The sequence below is a fragment of the Trichosurus vulpecula genome, chromosome 7 (genome assembly GCF_011100635.1).
Source record: "Trichosurus vulpecula isolate mTriVul1 chromosome 7, mTriVul1.pri, whole genome shotgun sequence".
Lineage (NCBI taxonomy): Eukaryota > Metazoa > Chordata > Mammalia > Diprotodontia > Phalangeridae > Trichosurus > Trichosurus vulpecula.
The window spans coordinates 32,640,610-32,664,966 of record NC_050579.1 but is presented as its reverse complement, the minus strand read 5'-3'; the positions used below and the strand labels follow the sequence as shown (position 1 = coordinate 32,664,966).

Genomic DNA, 24,357 nt, shown 5'->3' with positions numbered 1-24,357 from the left:
ACTATCCCTTTGCATGCTGCTAGTCCTTTATCACATCCCTGCCCTTCAAATGACCAACTCTCATAACTACCTTCACAAGCCAATTTAACTGCAGCCTTCACGAGTTCTCAACTTTAAGGTTTAATTCAAAATAGGTCTTCCAAGAACCCCCTAACTAACCTAATCTTTAATCCATATTCCTTTGACATTTTTATACTGTTTGCATCACGCCAGAGAAATTCAGAGTTGAGACCTCAGCCACTTCACAGTGTATCCCAAGCCCTTAAGAATCCCTCCTCCAAAAGTGGCTGTCCAGCCTTGACTCAAAGACTTCCAGGAAGGGCTAATCTATTGCCTTCCAAAGGTTTTGTTCTACTTTTGAATCATTTTCTTGTGATGGAGCTTTTTCTTCCACTGCGTCTAAATCTACCACTTGGTAACTTCTGTCCATTGCCTTCAGGGGGCCTCATGTTGCCTGTAGGTCCTTTTTGACACAGGGAAGGCTTTCACGTACTTCATGGCAACTATCATACACCCCCAATTCTTCTCATGATTAATTTGTATTTAAAATTACTAAGTTGTCTTGTTAATTGTACCAAGGTTGTTTGGGGACCATTTCCATCTCTCTTCAATACTATGCTCAAATGTTGACAATGCATTTGTATGTATAAACTTGTAAAGAACTTCAAAGATAACTCTTCACTCAAAAGATCACCAAGCCAATCATTTGGCCATATTTTTATTTACTACATATATAAACATATACATTACATGCTACAAAAAAAATTTTTAAAAAAAGATTTTAACTGTCAAGAAAGTGTATAGTGTTATAATACAATGGCACATGTTTATATTTTGTTTCAAATTGGTTTGCTTATCACCCTTTCCAAACCATTAACAGTGAAATGTTACTAATGGATAATTAAAAATTATCTATTTGCAGTATTAACAAGAATTCCAACAAATTAACCAGAATTAATCATGTCAAACATTAATATTGAAAGAATGGGCTTTGCTGAAAGGAGATTATATAAAACGATAGCAGCCAATTTAGGTTTACTTTTGCTCTGTGATGTAATGCACATTTGCAATTAAATAGTGTACTAATATTTTGCTTCCAGAGAGTATTTATAGAAGACATTTGATTTCTTAAGGTCCAGCAACTGCCCATGCATAACCAAATCTTAATGCTCCAATAGAAGAATCCCTGCTTTTATGGTCACAGACAACTCATCATTAGAAATGCTCATGATTTGGGCAAAAATGTGGGTCCCAATAATTTTACATGTGACAAAATTATATAACCATTACAATCCAATTTGAAAGTCAAATGCAAAGCAAAATACAAAGTTCCCCATCAGGTCTGACAGTTTTCTCCACAAAGATTTCAAATACCATACTTTCGGGGAAACATCACTGAGTTAATATGCATTTAGGTTTCACCAATCTGTGCTCATTCACTGAAACCTGACTAACCAATGAGACAAAGCATAACAAAATGAGTTAAATCTAGGAATTCAATCATTTACTGAGTGCCTATGTGCATAGCACTGTGCTAACACATAAAGAAAAACTGAAGATTCAAGGTCTCTCAAGTTTTACTGTAGTGTGAGGTAAAACTATTATCTTAATTATAGTCAACTCAGATATTTGTATTGGATTCTCTCACTAACCCAAGGCTTCCCCCCAAATGTCACACAGCATGATTCTGGGATGCTTGCTTTTCCTCTACCATCTTTTGGCATGCTCAGTGATCACAAACTCATCTTTTATTAACCTATGAAAACATGATTAAGAAGGTAAACAATTAAAAAATTTCACAAAAAAATGTTACAAAGCCAAATATAAATGTTTTTGTCATCCACACCATTGCTCCCTGCAATTAAGCAGGGACAAGTGGGAATCGATTGTCCTCCACTGGCTTCAACTCATATCCCTTCTGCAAGGAACCTTTGAAGAATTCGGGTCATCTCAGGGGAAATACTTTATAAAATCACTTCCTTGTTTTGGGGGGTGTGTCTCTGACACTTTTTAAACATCTATAAAAGCCTCATGATCGATCAATAAGAATCTATTAAGCACCTTCATGTACCAGGCACTACGTTTTGGGGTTTGTGTGCTCGAAGTGTTCTGGAACATTTTTGGTCATCTTGTGTACTTGCTACACCTCACCCAATAAGAATATCACCAATATCATGGTTAGTAAGGTTTGTAAACTACATCTGAACACAAAGAAAAACAATGATGGCTGATAATTCAGCTGGTTTACAACGAGAGCTACTTTAAGCATGGATCTGGCCCATGTACAATGGTTTGTCCACAAGTTGTTGTCATGACTGGTTCAGAAGCACTGCTCTAAGCACTAAATCCCGCTGCCTTGACTGCAAGTTACATATAAGTAGAAGATTGGACTTGGCCCCAAAACCTTTCACGGAATAATCTTAAGTGATTGGTCCTTCCACTCCAAAGACTATATACAGGAATTCAAGAGACTCCCTGTAGGCCCCAACTCAGGCCCTGACTGGGCCAAGTCAGTGTAACTTAAGTACCTGACACTTGGGACCCTTTTTTTCCCCTCAGGAGGGAGGGCAGGGCCTGTCTGTCCACTGAATCAAATACTGGCATAAAGCTGTGTGCTAATGAGTCTGGTGCTCTGCACATTCTATTTCACAACTGGTTCTTAAACCTACAATTCTCTTAAGTTACATATGTGCAGATTTAGGGGAAAAAAGGATGCCATGTGTTAGCAGAACGAATTTAATATTCAATTAATCCTAAGAAAAAATAAGAAGCATTGACTAGAAAGGAAGACATATGCCTCAAGTAGTGTCCTCAAAATTCTTAGGATTTGAAATGTCAGAATATGTCTTAGAGTGGTCATTTTCTGTAAATTATAAAGCAATCCCAAAGGGCAGGGGAACCTTTTAAAAGTTCCTAATCACACTGTGCACAGTTTCTTCAAGATGAAAAAATACAGTCTATAACCATTTATGGCATGGATTGAGAATGAAAACACAAAACCACAAAGTAATAAGGATAATAACCAGGGTGCAACACTCCTACCTGTCCATCAATTTTCCTAAGGTTGATTAGCTTTGCCTGAGAGTAAGGGAGCAAGCTACTTAAACTATACGACCGGTTTGGGGGAAAAAACCAAAATTCAGTGTTGAACATAGTGTGATGTTGCTTTCTCTCCCTTACACAATATGCAGGCAGGGTGGAATGGTATGCCTGACCAACAGCCATTACCACCTACGATCAGTGATTTTATAAGTTGACCCAGAAGCCATCCAGTTTCGTACCCTGAATATTTTGAACCAAGGTTAGGCATGGAGTAGTTCAGTCCCAGGAGATCATGGGTAACAGAATGCTTATATATAAACTATACTGCTTTTGACATCGGTAGGAAAATTGTATAGATGGCAGTTGGAAAAAAAACTGAGATTGTTCCCATCTGTCAGCAAAACTGTTGAGCTACACTCAGCTGAAGTCCTCATCAGGATTCTGTTGATCCAGCAGGCGGACATGCGTGAACGGAAAGTGCCCGTGTTTGCCATTACACTCCCCTTCCCACTGGCCACTCACATTAATCTTCGTGACCTTTACCAGCTCACCGACCTGCAGGATGAGAACAAGGAAAGCACTTTATTACAGTTGAAGAATGGATGCTAACAATCTCAGTACTCTGGTTAGGAAGACCTTCTCATGTGATTATTTTGGTGCTGACTTGACCAAAAAAGCTTAGACACTGCCTCAGACAGCCAGTTGCCAGCAGCTCAGCCTCATTCACCAGGCTGACTTCATATGGTTAACATAAAAGGGGTATGTCTAAGAAATATCAAGAGCAGAAAAAAGGAGAACACAATCCTGGAAAATAATACTTAGAATTTCAAACGTTTCAAGATAAATTCATTTAACAAGAACTGTGTCTTTCAACTACATTAACCTGAATTTCTAGTCTGTACTTTCACAGTCCAGTGTAGAATGAGGGCATGTGTGTGCCTATGCAGCCCCAACTGTAAGGAACCTGACCACTGTCCCACTTGAGCAAAATCTGCCAGGAGTAATCAAAGGAAGCAATGCAATTCACTGCCACGCACTCCTGATTCAAACACAGAAGGATAAGATGGTCTCCCCACCAAGCTTCATTCCATATCAGCAGGTGGGTAGTAGTCCTTCACCCTCCTGTGATGGCTGCATCCCCCTCAGCCTGGTACTTCCTGCAGCCCTGCTGTGATGTATCTTTGAGGCTGCTTCCTAATGTGACTCCTAGTCTCCATACTCTCATTTTCCGGCAGAGATAAATAAATTGTTGCTCTTCTTGCCTTGCCTTTTTAAAATCTTCTAACATTCAGATGGCTTAATGGATAACACCACACTGTCCTGCTTTGAGACAGAAATCTTAGTTTAGACATATGCCCATCCCTGGGCCGGGAATACTAAATGCTGGCAAGATTAAGGTCATACAATCTGTTCTGAGAACACAACAGTCAATTACTGATGTCTTAAAAGAGAAAAAAACATGGAGATCTATAGGTACATTTTAATTTTCTAACCATGTATAACAAAGGGTTCAATTCAAACTAAACATTCAAATAGTGGCAAACGCTACAAATAATTCAATGGCCCAGAAGGTAAAAGGTGTTCAATGCTGTCAACTTTTTAGAAATTCAGCCAAAACTTTTTAATCACCTACTACATACTAGGCACTATGTGAAGCGCTAGGAGCACAAAGATAAAACAGTCCCTGCTCTCAGACAGCTTCCTTTCTACCAGGGAGAAACAATATTAATGTGGATCAATACATACAAAGTAATTCCCAGGAGGAGAATCAGGATGGCCATTCAGGGAGAGACGGTGCTTAAGCTGAGTTCTAAAGGAGGCTAGATATTCTACAAGGAGGGATGAGGAAGGAGTCATCCTTGACACAGAAAAGAGTCTTGGAAAACAGAGGTGGGGTTTCCACTGGTAGTTTTTTGAGCAAGGAAGTGACATGTTCAGACCAATGCAGAGAAATTGGTTCAGACCAATTGTAGAGGTTCTCTGCAATAATCCAGAAGAGAGATGAGAGCTTAAATTAGTAGGGGCTTTGTGAATGCAGGGGTTTCAGAGGTGAGATGCTGCAGAGGCAGAACCAACAAGCATTGGCACCTGACTGGATTTGTGGAGAGGGGAAAGGGAAGAGTGAAGGGTAACTCAGAACCTAGGTAATTGGAAGGACATACTTATTAATTAATCCTTAACTGGGTTCAAGTCAATTACCTAAATGATTAAACAGCCACAAAAGTTGGCTCATTGATGACTTCTACAGAATGTTGATAGGTAAGTATTGGTACAATACGCCTAGAGATTTTGAAGTCTGGTGGGTGCATGTGGGGGAGTGGGAAGGGAAGAGCTAGGATTTAGGGGGAAGTTTTTTTTCCATATGTGTACATATGTATATACAAACACACACAGAGTACTTTTTAAAAAGTAACTAGCTCTATAAAAGGCAGTTTTATTAGCTCAAGGACCCCAAATATTTTCTGCTTATAAAACAGATGGTGCAATAAAATGGACATGGGCTCAGGGGCAGTATGATCACAGACAAGTCATTTGTGTCTCTGGGCCCCCTTGCCTCACCTAAAAACAAGGTTTAAACTAGAGGAACTCAATCACTTATGTGCCCAGTACTGTGCTAAATACAAAAAGAGGCACCAAAGAGTCCCTTGCTCTCTAGGAGTTAAGTCTAATGGGAGGAGATAATAGACAAAAAACTATATTCAAACAAGATTAATTGGAAATAATGTCAGAGGGAAGGCACTAAGAATAAGGAGGGCTGAGAAAAGCATATTAGTGAAGGTATAATTTTAGCTAGCTTCAGGGAAGCCAGGAGTCAGGAAATAAGGAGAGAGTTCCAGCCATGGGGGAAGTCAGTGAAAATGTTTGGAGTCAGAAGACAAAGTATCATATGAAGAATCAGCAAGCAAGGAGGCCAGTGCCCTTTCTAGTTCTAACATTCTAGCAGCCTGTGATTTAAGAGAGGCAAAGGCCTAAAAGGAGAGATGAGGGGGTTGTTATGAGGAGCTTAATCGCTAATATTTTCCAATCTGTGGTGAAAAAACAATTAAGCCCACCTAAGAAAATAAGCCACTGTCCACAAATTAACATTTTTTGACAAAAACAAATCTATGGATCCTGTTGTCACCCTTGGAAACTGACAAAAGAGTGAGGATATCACAAGACTCTGAGTCCAGTCTGAATCAATAAAAGCAAAGAAGCAATACTCACACAGTGCATCAAAGGAGCCAGACAGAATATGGGCCTCAAGCCTTTCCCTACCTTAAGCCACGATTTCCCAAAGAGCAGTCCAGGAATCCTGAAATGTGCTCACAGGGATATATATAGGAGCTAAGGCTTAGGATTATAGGCACCAAAGAGGAATGGGGCATAGACTGGGAATATAAGAGATGACAAAATGAAACAGTTCAATATGTAGATATGGAGAAATGAAAAGGAAACCCCGGGCAAAGGAAGAGGATACTTGGGCTGTACGTCTGCTAGGCTCAGGCCACAAACAGTACTCTGACTCTCATTTCTTCCCATTTATGTTAGCTCAGTCCTAACTCACCAAGGTTTTTATTGCTGCCTTTTCACCCCTTTAGGGAGCAATTCTGCATTGCAATCCCAAAAGACTCCTCTTAGTCATCCCTCCCCAAAATTTGTGATTGTTAGATACAGCTATGCCTCCCCCCACTCCCACCCCCACACAGAGTGCTTACGCACAAGCCATTGAAATTGATGCCTCTGGTCTGACAGTCACATGCTGTGTTAAGGTCAAACTACCATCAAGTACATTCCACTTTCCCTTTTTCATTTGTCATTTATTTACAGCATTTGACAAGCACCCACTGGATGCCATAGGCAGAGTAATATAAAATGACATCCATCCCTTGACTCAGAAGGCTCACATTCTGAAGGAGGGGCAGAATGGGGCAGTGGACAAGAGGGCAGGAATGACCAAGAAAACAGATGATAAAACACACTTCCCTCCCCTGGCAGCAGGGAGGAAGAGATGGAGGAGGAGGGCTGTCAGACACACACCCCCTTACTGGTTATATTTGCTTGCCTTATTTCTTTTGTCACAAGGGAAGGCTGAGTGGGTACCGTGAAATGATCAATAAAGCTTAAAAAGAAAACTGGGTTCAAATTTTAACTCTGACATTTACTAGCTGTGATCCCACTAGCTGTGTTTCTTCTTGACACCCAAGTTTAAAGAACAGGTATATACTTTATGTTCCAAATTCTGTTGTTCTGGTGTTGTAAAACAGAAATCCAAAGACATGCAGCCCACAATACTGTGGAATGCTGCTGAGCCAGATAATATTCCACAAAACAAATTTTAAAACACCAAAACCTTGATCATGTTAATATGTGGTTTTCTAAGTCAATATGTGCCTGCAGAAATTCTTATGTATGGTTTAATGGCCCTCATTTCTATTTGCTGTAAAATATTCAAAGGAGTTCTTAACCTGGGATCTGTGAGCTTGTTTTGTTTTGTTTTTAAATATTTTGGTAATTTCATTTCACTCTAACTCGTTTCCTTTGTAATCCCAGGCATTTTATGTCACGCATTTAAAATCATTATTTTGAGAAGAGGATCATAAGCTTTATTGGACTGTCCAAGGGGTCCACAACACAGAAAGGTGAAGAGCACTTGCCCTAAAGGGTCTATCTGTACTCACAACTTTAACATTCACTTTACCATTTCTATTCATTTCCTAAGGGGAATGGCCCCAGAGACCTTGGTTCAGGCTCCACCTCTGCCACTAACTACTTGACCCTTGCCACTTTGGACTTGGCAAAGGCCGAAGTAACAGTCCCAGGTAACAGCCCTAAAGAAATGTTTCTACTTAGAAGAAGAAAAGGAGGTGAGAAGTTTGCTGGTGGTCTTGAGAGATTCTGGAGGCAATTTGGGACTGAAAGAACCACCAGAGATCCAGAACTACAAAGGCAGTCAGAGGGAGTGGCTTACTTAGCCTACCTAGGAGCCAAAAATTCACTAGCAGATACCAGAATGAGTTCTTTCCCTGAGTATTCTCCCTTCAATCAGTCTCTCCCTCCCTCCTTCTCTCCCATGACTGCTCATTAAATTCTTTGCTTGTTACTAGTTTAGCCTACCTAGGAACCAAAAGTTAATGAGCAAAGCACTTAATGAATACTTATTCTATAACCAGAGCTAACCACTCTCACAAAGTAGAACTTTTTCTCTTGTTTTCCCCCAGGGAGTGTGAGAAAGAACACTTCGTTCTGGTAAGGGTCTTCCCTCCCCACCCCCCTTCCTGTCCTATCCAGTCCTCCTCACCAAGGCAGGAAAGGAATGGGGGAAGAAGGAGGGGGGAAAGGAGGCCTGGAGGAAGATAAGGAGGATGTATGTGGTTTGGAACCATGTGCACCACTTCCTAATTCAGCACAGACAAAACCTTAAGACACAAAGGAATGTGCTCTTCTATGAAAACTCCAACAGCTACTTGTGGTTGCTCTGGTATCCAAATGCAGGTTACAGTTAACAGAAAGGCTACTTCACATGATTATTAGGGGAGAGTCAGAAACATCACGACTAATTCTGCTTTCACTGCTGAAGACTACCAAACCTGCCCAACAAGCTGGCAGCAGACCTTTCTCCTTTCTAGTTTGTTAAGTGCGCTGGACCATATGCTATGGCAGAAGAGCCCAAGTAAGCCCTTATTAAGAAAGAAATGTATGATCTCACTCCACACAGTCTCCAGGGAAGGCAAAGGGAAAAGGTTCCCTACTGTCACCTGCAGGAGGCTCCCAGACCTAGGGAACATTTTGCCTTCCCTAGGCTCTGGCACCTCCAAAGCTTCTCATGGCCCTACGTTCAAATGTGGTCAAATGTAGGCTGGCCTTAGGGGACAACGATATCTAAGGGGCTCTTCAATAAAGAAGTAACCCAGATGAGACTGGTATTGAAAACCCTGAAGAAAGAAACTGGGTGGTCTTGGGCAAGTCACCTCTCCAGACCTGATCCTCACTTATAAAATGAGATGATCTCTAAGCTTCCTTCCTACTCTAACATCCATGAGGCTGTGAAATTAAAACGTCATCTGTGATTAACTGCTCTTCTACTCCCTCTATCCACAACCCCATCTGACTCTTCTACTTTCCGTCCCTAACTAAAGGCTCACCCATTGTAACATCCATGTTTCTATGATCCAGTCTTACTACATACAAAATGCCTAAGTCTTTAGGCACAAAAATGTGCATAAATAAAAGTCACAAACAAAAAAGCAACGCAGTACATTTTAATGATCTTGTTTAGAACACCACATTTAAGAAATAAAAGAACCTGGCTGAAGAAATGCAAAAACTACAACAATCTAAAGGATATGCGAAATTTACGGTCCTTCTTGAAAACAAACGGATCTTCTTTGCCCCTCACTAAAAATAAATAGGTAAGAGAATAAATAAGTAAATAAATAGTATCTGCTAACTCTGGGGCTCTATCTCATACCTATGTGACAGGCAAAGATGACCAAAAAGGAAAATGGAAGCTTTGGGGAAACAAAAGCATTAATTCCATGGATGGATTGCTGGCCAGGCTGTGAATTGGTTCGGCCACTATGGAAAGCAATTTGAAATTATTTCCATAAAGTCACTCAACTGTGCCTATAAGCCAAAACCATAAAGAGATCAAAGAAAGAGGTCATTCTGTAATAGCAAAAAACTGGAAATTAAAGGGAGTGTCCATCAACCAGAGGATAGCTAAACAAATTATGGTCCATGAATGTAATGATGATACCTAAGAAATAACAAAATGGACAGTTTTATAGGTAACTGGGAAGATCTCTATGATCTGATGTAAAGTAGCTCAAGTAAAACTAGGAAAACAATTTATACAGTAACAAGATTATAATGAAAAACAGCTTTGAAAGACTCTGATCACTGCAATGACAAACCTCAATTTCAGAGAAGTGAAGATGGAGCCTGATGCTCCCCACAGTTCCTGGCAGATCAATGGACTCAGGGTGCAGAATAAGACTGACATTTTTGGACACGGACGATGTAGGAATCTGCTTTGCTTAACTAGGCATATTTGTTATGAGGAGTTTTCTTTTTTTGTTGTCCAAATGGGAGAAAAAATGAAAAATTTTTAAAAAGATATTTTTTGTCAGTCCTTACTGGCCTACCTCTAGGGCAGGGCTGTCCAAAATGTGGCTAGCCTACAAACAGAAATTTACATAAATGCTTTAGTAAACTAAGCCTAGCTACCGCAGAGCCCTCACTAAAATGGCAAATCAAAATACATTGTCTATGGTTTCAATAAAAACCTAAGGTTGGACAGCCCTGCTCTAGGGGAAAGTGTAAAAGCATCACACCAAACCTCCAATGAGAGGACGTGGGTTGGACAACACTGTCCTTGCCTTGGCAGCTAAGACAAAGCCTGCCTCTCTGGGGAAAAAAAGAAAGACAGCATCACACAACCTGCTGGGACAGCGTTCATCTTAATATTCTAACTCAAGCAGTCTGGAGCCCCTTACCCGTGCAGGTATTCTAACAGAGGACTAGATAACATCCTCTGAGACACAGTATACTTGGCAAATAAAGAGCTTTTTACAGTATAGCTTAAAGATGTCCCCTAATTTCATATGAGGAGACTAAGGCCTACAGGAGGCTAAATGACTTGATTAAAACCCGGAGAAGGATTTAAACCCCAGCTAGTACCCTTTCCACTCTGTGGCCTCCAATCATTTACCAGGAGAAGGTTCCAAAAGCCAGCAAAGTAGAACTGCCCAAGCACTGACCCAAGCTCAGTCCTGGTACCCACAGCAACATCCATTCCAGAGGCAGGTAACTCACAACTGCCTTGCAACAGCTAACTCTGAAGCACCAAGGACTTACAGACCACACAGAGATTCACTCTTTCTTCACAGAGAGAAATCCCTTTCATTTGTCTACCCACTCCACTAACTTTCCACAAGGTACATGTGACCCAAAGGTCCACAAGAATGTGGGTGACATTCTCCAAGGAGTTCATTCTTACATTGTAGGACTGACCTCTTTTCCCTGGGGCCTATGAGGCTATCTAGTCAGACAGGTCACACTCAATCAACGAAACCTTTTTTTTAAGGCCTAGGATGTGGAAGTGGTAACGTGGATACAAAGGCTACGAATGGAACAAATCGCTTCATTTTACAGATGAGGAAACTAAGGACCACAAGGGTTCTTATTGTGCTGATTCTTCTCCAGGTGATTCCTGTTGGCTGATCCTATAAACAGGTTTAATGATAAGCTTGCCAGAATCCTTACCCTTTAAACAAACAGAAGCTTTGTGACAGAGCATATTAAAACAAGGTGCATTTCTTCAGGAAGATCTGCCAATGCCCTGTTATCACCTCCCATTGTTCCAAATGAGTCCTGGCTGTTAGGGTGCAGTACCTTCCTCACCTCCACCCCTAAGAATACCTCTCTTAAAGCCAGCACTGCCTTCTACATAAAGTATTTCCTTCCTCCATACCTTAGAGTTCCTATTTATTCTGTATTATTTACACATGTATGTTCATGTCTTCCCTAAATTTAAGCTCTTCGAGAGCAGGGACTGCCTCTTTCTTTCTATGTGTATCACCAACACCTAAGCCCAGTGCCTAGCACACAGCAGGTGCTTAATAAGTGCTTGCTGACTGACGGCCCCTTATCTGTATGCTGGAGACCTGGTCCAAGACGCTGAACTTTTCTACAACTTATGTCCAAAGAAGCCCCACTCCTACAGCAGTCTTGTAATTTGTAAGCTTAAATAATACCAGCTACTAAAAGCAAAGTGCCAGGGTGTGGCCCCTCTCCAGGATGTTCTGGTACAAAGCCAAGGGAACTGTTAAGAAGCCAGGGCCACCAAATGCCAATGAGGTACTACAAGAGTAAGATGTGCTCTCAATATATACCAGAGGAAGAGTACCATCTGCAAACCACAAAATAAGATGTGACGATTACAGCAGCTACTTTGCTATGATTCAAGGAAGTGAGCAAAAAAGAATGAAAAACTTCCTCTACAATGGCTTTTAGGACCATTTATAGGGCTTGTCAGACAACCACATCTGTAGTTCTAGGGAGGGATAGTTAGGGTTGTTGGTTTTTAGCACAAGATGCCCTTCATCTTACACACACACACACACACACACACGCACTCTCTCTCTCTCTCTCTCTCTCTCTCTCTCTCTCTCTCCCCCTCTCCCTCTCTCTCCCCTAGGTATCTGGTGAGTAAAAAGAGAGACATCAAACACTGGATAACAATACTCTAATAAGAAGTCATTATATCTGATGTAGCTATAAAACAAAGAACTAGATGATTTTCTAAGGTCTTTTCCAAATCTAACCTCTCCTCAAGCCTTGGCTCAGGTGGCACCTTTTCCACTTGGCTTTCAATGATTCCTCCTTCTATTCCCTGACTCTCCCAGTTGTTAATGCTCTCCCCTTTCTCAAATTACCTTGCAATGGCTAATCTAGGCATTTGTTTAATTTCTCAGCAGAACAGAAGTTCCTCATGGACAGGGAATGCCTCAATTCTGTCTTTGTATAGCCAGCACCTAGCGTGGTATCTTACACACAACCATTGGCTGAAAGAAACTCAAGTTCCTCCCACAAAAACAGAATTACAATAAAGCCCCATTCTAAGGTACCTCGCCATTCCAAGATCAGCCATCCAGAGGGTTACTATGACTGATCAGAACATAAGACAGAATCATAGGCCAGATAAATAACAGTGTAACAATGAGCCAGTTTTTTTTTTAAAGAGCTCTAAAGTTAGCCTCATATTTAAATATACATCACCAGCATTTATCATACTTTGGGATGATGCTCTCTAGCAATCAATACATGTGTCTCAACACTAACACTCAAGCAAACAAAAATAAAATCACGGACTCTCTTTATACTTTTATCCCTAAAGCTAAATATTTATTACTCAACATTCACCTTCATTCTGGCCAACAGCAAAAGAAAGTGTTTACATCACCATAAATGCTCTAATTTAACAAGATTTGTGTTTCACAATAAGCTAGACTGTTTTTAAGTGCTAAAGATTTTATGATAAAAGCCAAAACTCTTAAACAATTATCTTTACAACTAAATAACATGGAAATAAAAGCAATAATTTATTAATCTATTTCCTGGACATAAGCCAGTCTGTGTCATTACCATCTTTATCATTTTACACATTCTGCCTAGTTCTAACAGGTCCTACATCCAGTACCCTGTCTACAGCTTACTCTAAATTCTAAAGCCATATGAAACCAAAGGCTCCTGTCCCTAAGGAGCCCACATTCAAGAAAACACCCAGAGAACGTGAGCTTTTATCCCCTTTTCTAAACTTTGGACATTTCTCTATTACCATACTGGAAGGATAATTTCTAGTCAAAGTCTGGGTCTCGATGAAGTGATTAAGCTAAAACCAGCTATAATACTCTAAAATTAGGAAAAAGTGCTCACGAATGAGAAGCAGTCCTTTGGTTTTCCCCAAGTCAGGACTGATATCATTCCAGCACTCTTCTTTTGATTACACAGCCAATTATGTATTATACCATTCTGTAACTGATGAAAATAAAGTAAATCAGAAAACTTTTTCACTTTTCAGGACAAAGCTAAATAAGAAAAGTTTACCAGGCACTACCTTCCATGCACACTCAAATGCAGACTATAGTGTTGGAAAATCAAACGAAAAGCAACAATTTTTCATATCTAAAAGCTTTCAGCAACAGGGTTTGATTCAAAAGTATCCTGGTCCTACCCTATAAGCTACTTCAACTTCAAGCACAATGATATCATCTTGAAATTAAAGGCATCTGAAGATGCTCCAGTTAATGTGACCAATTAAACCGGGAACATTTCTACTATCAACAGCAACCAGCCTTTCTTTCCCCCCACCCCACAACTGATTTCTCTTTCAACCGGTCACATGTAAACCCAAGTTTTATCTCAAGAACGGATACTGAAATGCAAGTCTCTTCTGCAGGAAAGGTAGTTATCGAGAAACTGTGTTGGCCTTGCTATGAACTGCCCCCAAATGGCATGTACAAGGATCCCACAAGATAAAGAAAGGCATCAACACAATGCCCTTATTGGTCAGAAGAGAATGTACTACCAAGGATAACACATCACTACAGGAGGGAATTTGCCTTCCTGGAGAAATCTGCAAACACCTGAGAAATACAGAAACAAGCAAAATTAAACAGGGTCGCAGCCAAAAGTTCTTTGAAACCAAAATATATCCTTCTTTTTCTAGAAATAAGTACCCATGGGTCACCTTACCTGTCTGACAGGCTTTATAGTTTCCTCCTGACATTCTTACCTGGCTGCTTGGTTAATACAACCAAATTTGGAGAAAACCAACCCCTATGATGTTAAGACTATTGTATTTGGGGAAAATGTGACATTTAATATTTTGACAATGCAGTCTGCCTATTACATTCAAATTTGTGAATGAACCCAAACCGTTTAAAAAGAACAAAGAGAAAACAAGGAAGAAGTTAGAATGTAGAAGAGAAAATTCTTAGGTTATTTCTTGTAAAGATAGGGTTATTATGAAATTAGCCCAAGTATACTTAGTAGAAGAAATCGATCAGAATGAAGAACAATCAATAGCCATGCTTCAAGTAGTTATATGGTTATTCATTCTAGGTTAGGCTTTCTACGAAGATGTATTCATCTCCAACATCAAACTCCTAAATCATTAGTTATTGGTTTGACATCTACAGTAACATCACAATGCTGGTGCTCTCGCACTGCACGGCTACAAAGCTGTAATATGTCTGAAAGGGAGATCCCTGGAGCAGATCTCTTCTTTCTACGTTTTGCCCATTATGTACCTCCAAAGCCAAGGCTGTCTTGTCGTAGGCATTAGGGACTCGCTTCTGGATAACCCTGGCATAAATGGGCCCATTCTGGAGGTTAGGGAGCGGAGTGTTGACGCTGGGTTGGGCATAGGGCCCGGGCTCCGGCCCACCCAGTGGCTGTGGGTGGGAATTATCCTGGTTACCTCCAATCAAAGCTGATACTGAGGCGGAAGCAGGTCTATACTTCTCGACGTAAGGGACTGGTATCATTCCCCTCTTGCCTTCGCTGTCCTCTGCATTCCACCACTGCTCTTCAGGCTTATCCCGGATTCTCAAGATGTCTCCTTTCTTAAAGGGAAGGTCTTCTTCATCATTCCCATTAAAGTCAAAGAGAGCCCGCACATACTCTGCCTCCTCTGGCCTGAGAATTACTCCACTATGCTGCCTGGATCTGGAAACGGGCTCTATCAAGGTTGTAGTGTCCAAATAGTGTATTTTGTAGAATTCCAGTAAAGCAGGCAATGAATCAAACTCTTGATCTCCTATTCGGAGTCTGGAGGGGTTCAGCCCTGAAAGAAATACAACAAGATATTATTCAAAAGAACCCACTGCATTGAAAATAAACTTTAGATTTCAAATTTAAAATACAAATGTGATACCCAAGAAACTTAGTAAAATAACTGACTGAATACATGACCACGTGAAAAGAGTTCAATGTCCACAAAATGGTCTATGTTAGCTTTAATAGTATCAGAAATAGTCAAAACCTGGTACTCTGAGAGACAATCCCAAGACAGAACATGTTTCACAGAACCTACACTCTTTGATATTTCTGCCCCTAGTATTATCTGTGAAAACTCGGACTCTCAGTACCTGGAAAAATAAATTTAAGTGTCTCTGTTGCAATCGCACACGGAAGGTTATTATGGAAAATCAATTCTGGAGATTCCACAGCTCAATGTGGAAATCAAATTGACAGCAAAGGACTGAAGAGACATTTAAACTAGGAAGTATGGGAAGACTAGTGAAAGCTACAGTTAGATTACAACAGCTACAACTAAAACAAGAGATTTAAGAAAAGAACTTTCAAGCTGAATTTTCATAAAACATGACTTTAGCCTACCAGAAGAAAATGGATTTTAGACCATACTCCCTTTTCTACCCTCAGGTTCTAAAATTCAAGGACAAAGAACACTCAACCACGTAAAACAAAAGACAGAGCTGCCACTGAATGAGAAAATACATGCTTTTCAATAGTATTATAAAAGATTCAGAGGGAGACAGAACAAATGTTCTGTTTTTATCTTGTTTAGACATATGGTACTTATATTCAAATCAAATTAAAGTTTAACTTTAAGATCCTTAATTTATTTCACATTTACCTTTTATCCATTATTCTTTGATATCAATGTTACTTTTAATAAGAAATTTAAGGAAATAGAGGCCTTTCTCCTATAACTGAGGCAACACTGCATAGTGGTTAGCTGGAAGGTTGGCCTTAGAATAAAGAAAATCTGGGTTCAAGTTCTGTCTTGGACAGACTATGTGTATTTCCATCATCAAAAGCACCAGCCCCATCCCACACACTGCCCTAGTCTGATATAGCTTTCAACCAGCCATATGCAAATCCAAGTTATCTCATAAAGAGAGACCCGAGCTTGTCTATGTACCCACAGGAAAGTTACTGAGTGTCTCAGTGTACCAGCTAGCTCTCTAAAACTGTTATCAATCAATCAATAAACATTTATTAGGAATCTATTATGTGCCCGGCACTGTAGTAAGCCCTGAGCATAGAAAAGAAGGGAAAAGTCAGCCCTTGCCCTCAAGGAGCTCACAATCTAATCAGGAATAATAACAGCTAACATTAATGCAGCACTTACAATGTGTCAGGTTCTAGGCCAAATGCTTTACAATTATTCTCATTTGATCCTCATGACAACACTGGGAGGTAGGTGCTGTTATCTCCATTTTACACATGAGGAAACTGAGGCAAAGGCTAAATGTCTTCCCAAAGTCACACACAACTAGGAAGTATCAGAAGCCACATCTGAAATCAGGTCTTCCTGACTCCAGCATTGTAAGTTATATATTGGGGCAAAGGGGTTGGGGGGAGGGAAAGGATGATGATTTCAACACCAAGAAGGAATGAGCTGATTAGGAATGGTAAAAGAGCTCCTTGGATGCCTCATCACAATGGGGACATGTCCCTGGATTCTCATCAGCAGAGAACAGGTTTGGGCAGGTCCTACAAGTTGGAAAGACTTCAAACAAACCTAGGTCCAGAGACAGACTGCTAGCCTGCATGCCTGTTGTCTGAGACTCAGACTACCTAAATTTGGAGAGGCTCATAATCAGGTTGGCCAATGTGATGAATTTTTCAGTCATGTCTTTCTATGTCATGGAGACACTACATTGATAGAGTGAATGCCCAAACCAATGAAATTTCAGATCCTTAAAACCCTGAATTACTAAAAAGTTACAGAGATGAATGCCATAAGTGTAGAAAGAATAACTAGAATACAGAGACGTGCCTTTAAAACAAAGTTAGCTTCAGTACTAGGAAGAGGTGGAAAGAAAAAGATGAACTCTGAAAGGACTCATGGATTTAAAAGCCCACAATTCAGAATGAGTCCTGCAGTGCCTTCTCTTTTCACCCCAGCTGAATAATGGGAGAACAAAGACCTAATTTAAAGCACAGTGCACTTCTCATGAGTAAATACACATTCCTTGCACAGCACAAAGTCTATCTGTGGAATTCAGGGCTGAAGCTGAAACAAGTTAGTTAGCAGGCAAGGTCCAATCCAAACACTGGAATGTTGGGTGCCGGCCCCAATCCAGGACCAGGAAGTGGATCAATCCCTAAAACCTTGGGCTACAGACCTATAGCAGACACAGACCAAGAACAAACAACAAGTGGCCCCACAAAGCCCCAAGTGCAGAATTCAAAATTATTCAGACAATAACTAGAACCCAGGTCTTTCTTATAGCTGGAGAGGCTGTCAACAGACTGTCACTCTAAGGTTCTGAGCACAGGAGAGAACAAGGCCTTTCCCCCTTCATCCTAAACCGTTATACACCTCTTCTCCAAGTTGAAGACACAAAATTAATAGTAATAACAGAGAGCTATGCTCAGCATTTCCTTGTCTGTCAGTCAAGACTATGGTTTATAGAACAGACCTATTGAGGGAGAGCAGTCAAAAGATAGGCACTGCTTCAGACAAGCCAAGGTGAATGAATGGTTCCTATCATTTTCTCAAGCCCTCAATCAACTACTTACATGCCAAGAAAGTGTTGTCACCAGCCTCCCTTTCCACTTGGCGGAGGGAGGGTCTGGGTACATTTGCAAGTATCCCAGAATGAGATAGGTCACAGGATTAATTCCTATTTTAAACACTGAATCTCATTTTGCCACTGACTTCCATAATGTAATTCAAAGAAATTTATGAATTTTTAAATGAATAAAATCACATGTAGTATAAAAACTTGAGGAGGAGATCATGTGTGTTACTGTCTCCAAGTATCAAAAAGTGACTCCTTCTGTTAGGGGTATGAGATCACTGTCACCCCTGATTTTCCTAAGGACTCTGATAAAGTAAGATGTGAGGTGCAGGCAGTGGGAAGAGGAAATGTCTTTTGTAAAGATCAGACCCAGACTGGCTCCTACAATTCCCCAGGACATGAAACCTGCCCTATTCATCCACTTTTTCTATCCACCACATATTTTGTCTTAAGGTATGGGCTGGTCCCAATGTGCAACAGCAACATCAACAGACATAGAAACAAAAGCAAGGTTACACAGGCCAAGCAGAATTATGGAGAACTTCCATGTCTATTGGCAGCTCATCTCCAAGTTCTGGTCTCAGGAGAGCTGCCTGGGGCACTAAATAATTTAAAGGACTTGCCCACAGTCTCCTGTGTCAGGGAAAGAACATGGACTCCAAGGCTAGGCCTTCCTCCACGTGGCTGGGGAGCTCTAAAAAAAAAAGGATAAGAAACCCAATGGATGGTAAGTCACAGAGAAGCCTGTGACTCTACAATGACTGGTTTTCAACCTCCCTTCTCTTCCTAAGAGTCTCAGGACCCCCAAACCACCTCCTCCTGTCACACCAAAACAACCAGAAAGCAGAGGACAGAGGAGCTGCGCTCATGCGTGTGTGTACATACACTGGTGCTAGCACTCTTAAAGCCAAAATCTAAACCCTATCACCTGAGATTAGCATCAAATGCTAGATTCTGAACAGGTTGCTGGAAAGCAATGCATCTCCCTCTCTGAAAGTTCACCTTTTGTTTCACCGGGCAGTGTTTTCTCAAGTTATCCACCAGGACTTCATCTGAACATTTGAGCCTTCAGGTTACAGGCTGACAGCCCCAGGCACTGGAAGGTTTATGGAAACTATCTGAGACTTGTGCTGAGAACAAGCCAGGACAGCAGGCCCAAAGGGTAGCCCATGAAGAGAACGCTGGTAGCACACCATCCTCCTGGCCCTATCTTTATCTCCCAGGACATTCTTTTCTCTCTTCTCCCTCCCCCCTTATCTACAACTCCCCTTTCTTTCTTCTTTCCTGCCTATGCCTTAAGCCTGCCAATGGTAGTCACAGACATTGGTGAGGCCCTTACTGAGGATGGACACTCAGAGCCACAAGGATTGCTCATGGAGTCTAAGGTCTAGCGTGTTCTCTTAAGCAGACTCACATAAATTTTTACATAATTTAAGTTTCTTAAAATGCAATCTTCCTTAAAATGGCAGTCCTACCCTAACAACACTTGACCCCTACCACTGAAGTCTTTTTAGAAACCTTCCAATTACCTCACAGGCCAGAATGTACAGAATGACCCAAGGGCACTTTCTAGGTCAAAAAGACTGCAAACACACATAAAGAATAAGAAATGAAGACTAGGTTGCCAGATAGCCAGAGGTAGTTTTGCTGGAGGACAAAAAAGGCCACTTAAGTGGCCCACAGAGGTTGAAAGGTACAAGGGAAGGACTTTTGCCTTACCAATGTCATGAAGAGCAACACTGGCTACCTAACAACACTGCCAAAGACCCAATGCTAATGCAGTAGTTGAGAGCAGTCAATAGTCTCCCTAATATTTATATCTGGCACAAAAATTTTAGTCACACTCATTCATCCTCATCCCCGTGCCTTCAGATATGCTAATGTAACAGTTAATGAACGCGTCCGGGAGAGGTAGGCATATGAAAATGAGGAAGCCCTGCTTCCCGCACTCAGAGTTCACAATCAAAGGGTGCAAAATTCTTTTTGCCTATTATGCCAATGTGCGCTACTCCACACATATCTTGCTTTCCTTCAAATGTGATGTACGATTCATCTTTTCCATACAACCCAAATGGAACGGCCCCATATGTTATGTCAAAGAAAAGGAAACAGTGAGAGTGCCTATCATCTGAGGAATGACTGAACCGTGGTATAGGAATGGAATGGAACAGGATTCTACTTTTAAGTAGAGCACCAGCCCTGGAGCCATGAGGACCTGAGTTCAAATCCGGCCTCAGACACTTGACACATGTACTACCTGTGTGCCCTTGGGCAAGTCACTTAACCCCAATTGCCCTGCCTTCCCCCCACCCCAGAAATGATGACAGCGTTGATTTCAGAGAAATTTGGGAGACTAGTCTTAACTTATGCAGGAGAACAACTTACAGGATGAGCATAATAATATAAAACAATTTTCAAAGGCTTCAAAACACTGACTTAATACAGTGACCAATCATAAAACGGATGAAGCATAACTCCCACCTCTTGGTGGACGATAGGTTCAGAATGAGACAAACATTTAAGATATGGTCAATACATTGGTATATTCCACTTAGTTATACTTAGCTGTAGAGGAAGTTTTCAGTTTGGGGGTGGGACTGACTTGATGTGAAGTAAGAGCGATGCCCCTCCCCCCAAAGAATGAAAAAAGCACCAACAAAACATAAAAACCCCTATGTTATATAAAACCCAAGAGTTCAAAAGGGAACACAAACAGGGCAATTTAGTTACTGCTTTTTAAATGTAAGATATACTTTTAAAAATATACATAGGTCAGTTTCACATAAAATTCCTTTTTTTCTCCTCTTCTTTGTACATAGGAAGGTTTGTAATTGCTGTTAAGGTGATAAATATTTACCTATTTCAAGTCTTCCTAGATTTACACTGACCTTGGTTCTGTCTATTATGCATCATTTGTACAATCTGTCTTTGTTACTTTCTAAATGTACATTCAGCCTGCCCAATTAAATCATAATCTTCTCAAGGATGGAGACAGTATCCTCCATTTTCCACCCTAGAATTTGGCACTCAATATTTATATTTACATTAAGATGAACAGGTAAATGTCCAAGGATAGAAAGTCAAACTGAATACTCAGAGGCTGGAAATTGCCTGGGAATGAGAGGACTGTTGCTCTAAATCATCTCTAAGGGAACTTTCAGCTTTAAAATCCTGTAATTCATTTTCTATATCAGGGTTGCTCAACTAGAAAGCCCAGCCTCAAAGAGTGAAGCCAGAAGATTTGTATTGCTAACCCTACCTTCAACCCTTAATACCACCCTAAAAATAGTTCTCTAACTAGAAAAGTGTGGAGCATAACTATACTTATTTAAGTTAACCTAAACTGCTGCTGCTTACGTTTCTATTTGCAGAAGAGCAAGGCAATCATTTACATAAATCTTTCTAACTGAATTCTTACCCAATCTGCCAAAGATTTTTAGAAGCTCTCAATTTCCTTCCCCACCCCACCTTCCTGCCCTAAACAAAGGATGGCAGGGGGCTGGGGGCAGCTTTTCTTCACAGTCCTCCATTCCAAGGCACACAGAGAGCAAGGGCACTAAACCATTCACATTCCCAGGTGTTCTTTCCTCTATTGCAATGTTCTTTGGAGCACTACTGGAATCCTGAAATGGGCAAGAGAGTTTCTAGATTCCCCAACACCATTCGAACCAACTTCCTATAAGACTTCAAAAAATAACCTTCAAACACAGCAGCTGAATCAAATGTACTAAGTGGAAAAAAGAGAATGTGGTAGAAAGCAACACAGCTCCTTTTCACTCTGTGAACTGTGCCTTCCTAATCATACAACTGTACAATCTTAAAAGTCCCTGGCTGGGCCAGAGAAGTGTCTGAGTTGCATTTTATGTTTTGAAAAGGAGGGGCACATACTGATACTGAGATTTGAAACCCTAAGTCAAACCTAACCTTCATTTCCACATCCGGCCATCAAGTCAAAGTACACAGAGAAAGACCAAAGTTTTGCCCAGTTTACTATGTAATGGGGCACCCCAAGACACACTTACAAACTGGCTCAAGGCTAGGGGAAAAAATTGACTGTGGACAAACATTAGCCATGTGGTATAATACTGTCCCAATACTGAATTACTAAGACACTAATCAATCTGGAAAAGGTGAGATGTTTTATGAACTGATCTAATCAGAAAAAACCTCAAAAGCAAAATTTAAAGCGAGAAATTTTCAAACTTAAAAAACTGCTTCCTCATTTGAGTCACTTATTCCCTGTGTTAACACGACAGCATTCATCAGTTCTCCTGACTTCTGGCCTTAGATGGTCTACATTAGGAACATTTAAAACTTTAAAAGACTGATGATATAAAGGATGCCTTCCGAAGAGATTGGCTTGGATCCAGCATCAAGACACATAGCAGTTAACAGAACAGAGAAGTCCACTTTGTCCTGTTATACTAATAGTAACATCAAATGAAGATACTGCTACTGCGTAAGGATTTCTTTAACTGTCAACTATGACAACAAAGGAAGTGTTGGGCACCAAATGCCCAGAAAAATCCAGTTGTGTCCTTAGCCTACAAACCCCAGGGCTACACAGGAAAAGGTATCCTGGTGGTAGCCAGCTAGATTTTAAGTTAGAGAAGCAGTGTGGTGTAGTAGGAAAAGGGCAGTCTCTGGAGTCAGAAGAACTGAGTTCAAGTTAGTCCTATCATACCTGTATGACCTGGGAAAAGTCAATTAACCACTTCAGGCCTAAGTTTTCCTCATTCGCAAAAAGAGGGACTTGGACAGGATGGTCTCCAAGATCCCTTCCAGACCTTAAATCCATAAAGAGAAATTCAAGTCCACTAACATTCTTAAGAGGGCTGTCTCTGGAAGAACACTTTGAACTTTTTTTTTTTCTGATAAAGTGTCCACCACTAAAGTTTGTTCCTGGAATCCCTAGCTCCACCTCCACAAAACAAACTGAAAACCACGACCTTTGCTGCTGAGACACTCCTCAGACTACCAATTTGGCCCAAGCAGAAAAAGATCAAGTCACTATGACCCCCCAATTAAGCCTCTCCGGAGGAGTTAAGTGGAACTCATCCTTCCCCGCTATGGAGAAAAAAAAAGCTTTACAAGTATTTGAGAAATAATCTGGGGGCCAGAGTGGGAGGGAGAGAATGCAGATCTGAAAAGAAATGCTGATTTAAAAAAAAAAAGCATTTGGGAAAAATCATCTAAGAGAAAAATCATGTCGTGAAAAGTCAGGACCCAGTAATCTGAAGGACCAAGCTATGCCAATTGATACAGTGCAATGGAAACAGAGACTGGATGAAAATTTTCATTTCAAAGTAAAACTACCATATAATTTTGAATCAAATGATGCCCGGTCATTGCAGCGTCAAGCACTTGAGGCCTCAGTTTCCTCATTTACCAGAAGCCCTCCAGGCCCCTAATCCAAGGACTTGGGTTGGGGGAGGGGACGCTCCCAGAAGCCCCAGGCCAACAAGTCGCCCGACGGTCCGCAAGGACGTTTGGGCGGGTCTGTGAAGCCTCAGTTTCCCCACTTGTAAAAGTACGGGCTCGGCATGTAGAGGCTGTGCCCGGGGCCCGCTCCTCTCCACCCCGACCCGCTCGGCTCCCCGCGGGGAGGGGCCCCCTTGCACTCCCGGTCTCCGCGCGCCCGCCCGCGCCCCGGCCCCCGCGCCGCTCCCTCACCGGGCCCAGGCTGCGCGGCAGCCGGCGGCAGGGGCAGCGGCGGGGCGGCGGCGGCGGCGGCCGGGCGCGGGCCGCTGCTGTTGATGATGTAGTGGGAGACGCGCGAGTTCTCCGAGACGCTGAGCACATAGTCCCCGGGGCTGGTGCTCGAGTCCCGCACCAGGAAGACCCCGTGCCGCTGGCCCTGCAGCAGCGCCACCGCCTCCTGCCGGCTCAGCCGCCCCCAGTACCAGCTGCTCCGCTCCTCCGAGTCGAAGTTGCCCGCCATGGCCGCCTCCGCCCCGACACGCTGGGCCTGGGCCCGGGCCTGGCCCGCAGAGGACGATGCCGCAGCCGCAGCCCCTCCGCCCGCGCGCGCGCCCCTCCACGTCCGCGCGCCGGCCGGCCGGCGTGCCCGCCCCGACCGACGACCGACCGCCCGCCCGCCGCCCCGCGGACCGGCTCCGGCCTCCGCTCCACAGCAGCGCCCGAAATGGCGGCGGCGGCGGCGGGCCTTCCCCACCGGAAGTGACGCACCCCGCCAGGGGCGGGGGGAGAGGAGGCGGGCGGGTGGCCTGCCGGGAAAGGAGACGGGAGGCCGCCATTGGGAGAAGGGCAAGCG

At 42.1% G+C, this 24,357-nt stretch overlaps 1 protein-coding gene across 2 annotated transcripts; it reads right to left on the bottom strand.

Annotated features, from left to right (window-relative positions):
- Positions 1-677: 677 nt before the first annotated feature.
- On the bottom strand, positions 678-24,103 carry CRK (CRK proto-oncogene, adaptor protein). 2 transcript variants are annotated; one of them, XM_036767009.1, is made up of 3 exons: positions 23,757-24,103; positions 14,838-15,373; positions 678-3,597 (listed from the first exon to the last, which is right to left on the bottom strand). In XM_036767009.1, exons 1-3 carry the CDS (start codon positions 24,022-24,024, stop codon positions 3,460-3,462), a joined length of 942 nt encoding a protein of 313 aa, XP_036622904.1. In that variant the 5' UTR covers positions 24,025-24,103; the 3' UTR covers positions 678-3,459. The 2 variants fall into 2 exon arrangements, with proteins under 2 accessions (XP_036622904.1, XP_036622905.1); XM_036767010.1 differs by having other exon boundaries at positions 3,504-3,597; positions 15,008-15,373.
- Between the last annotated feature and the right edge of the window lie 254 nt (positions 24,104-24,357).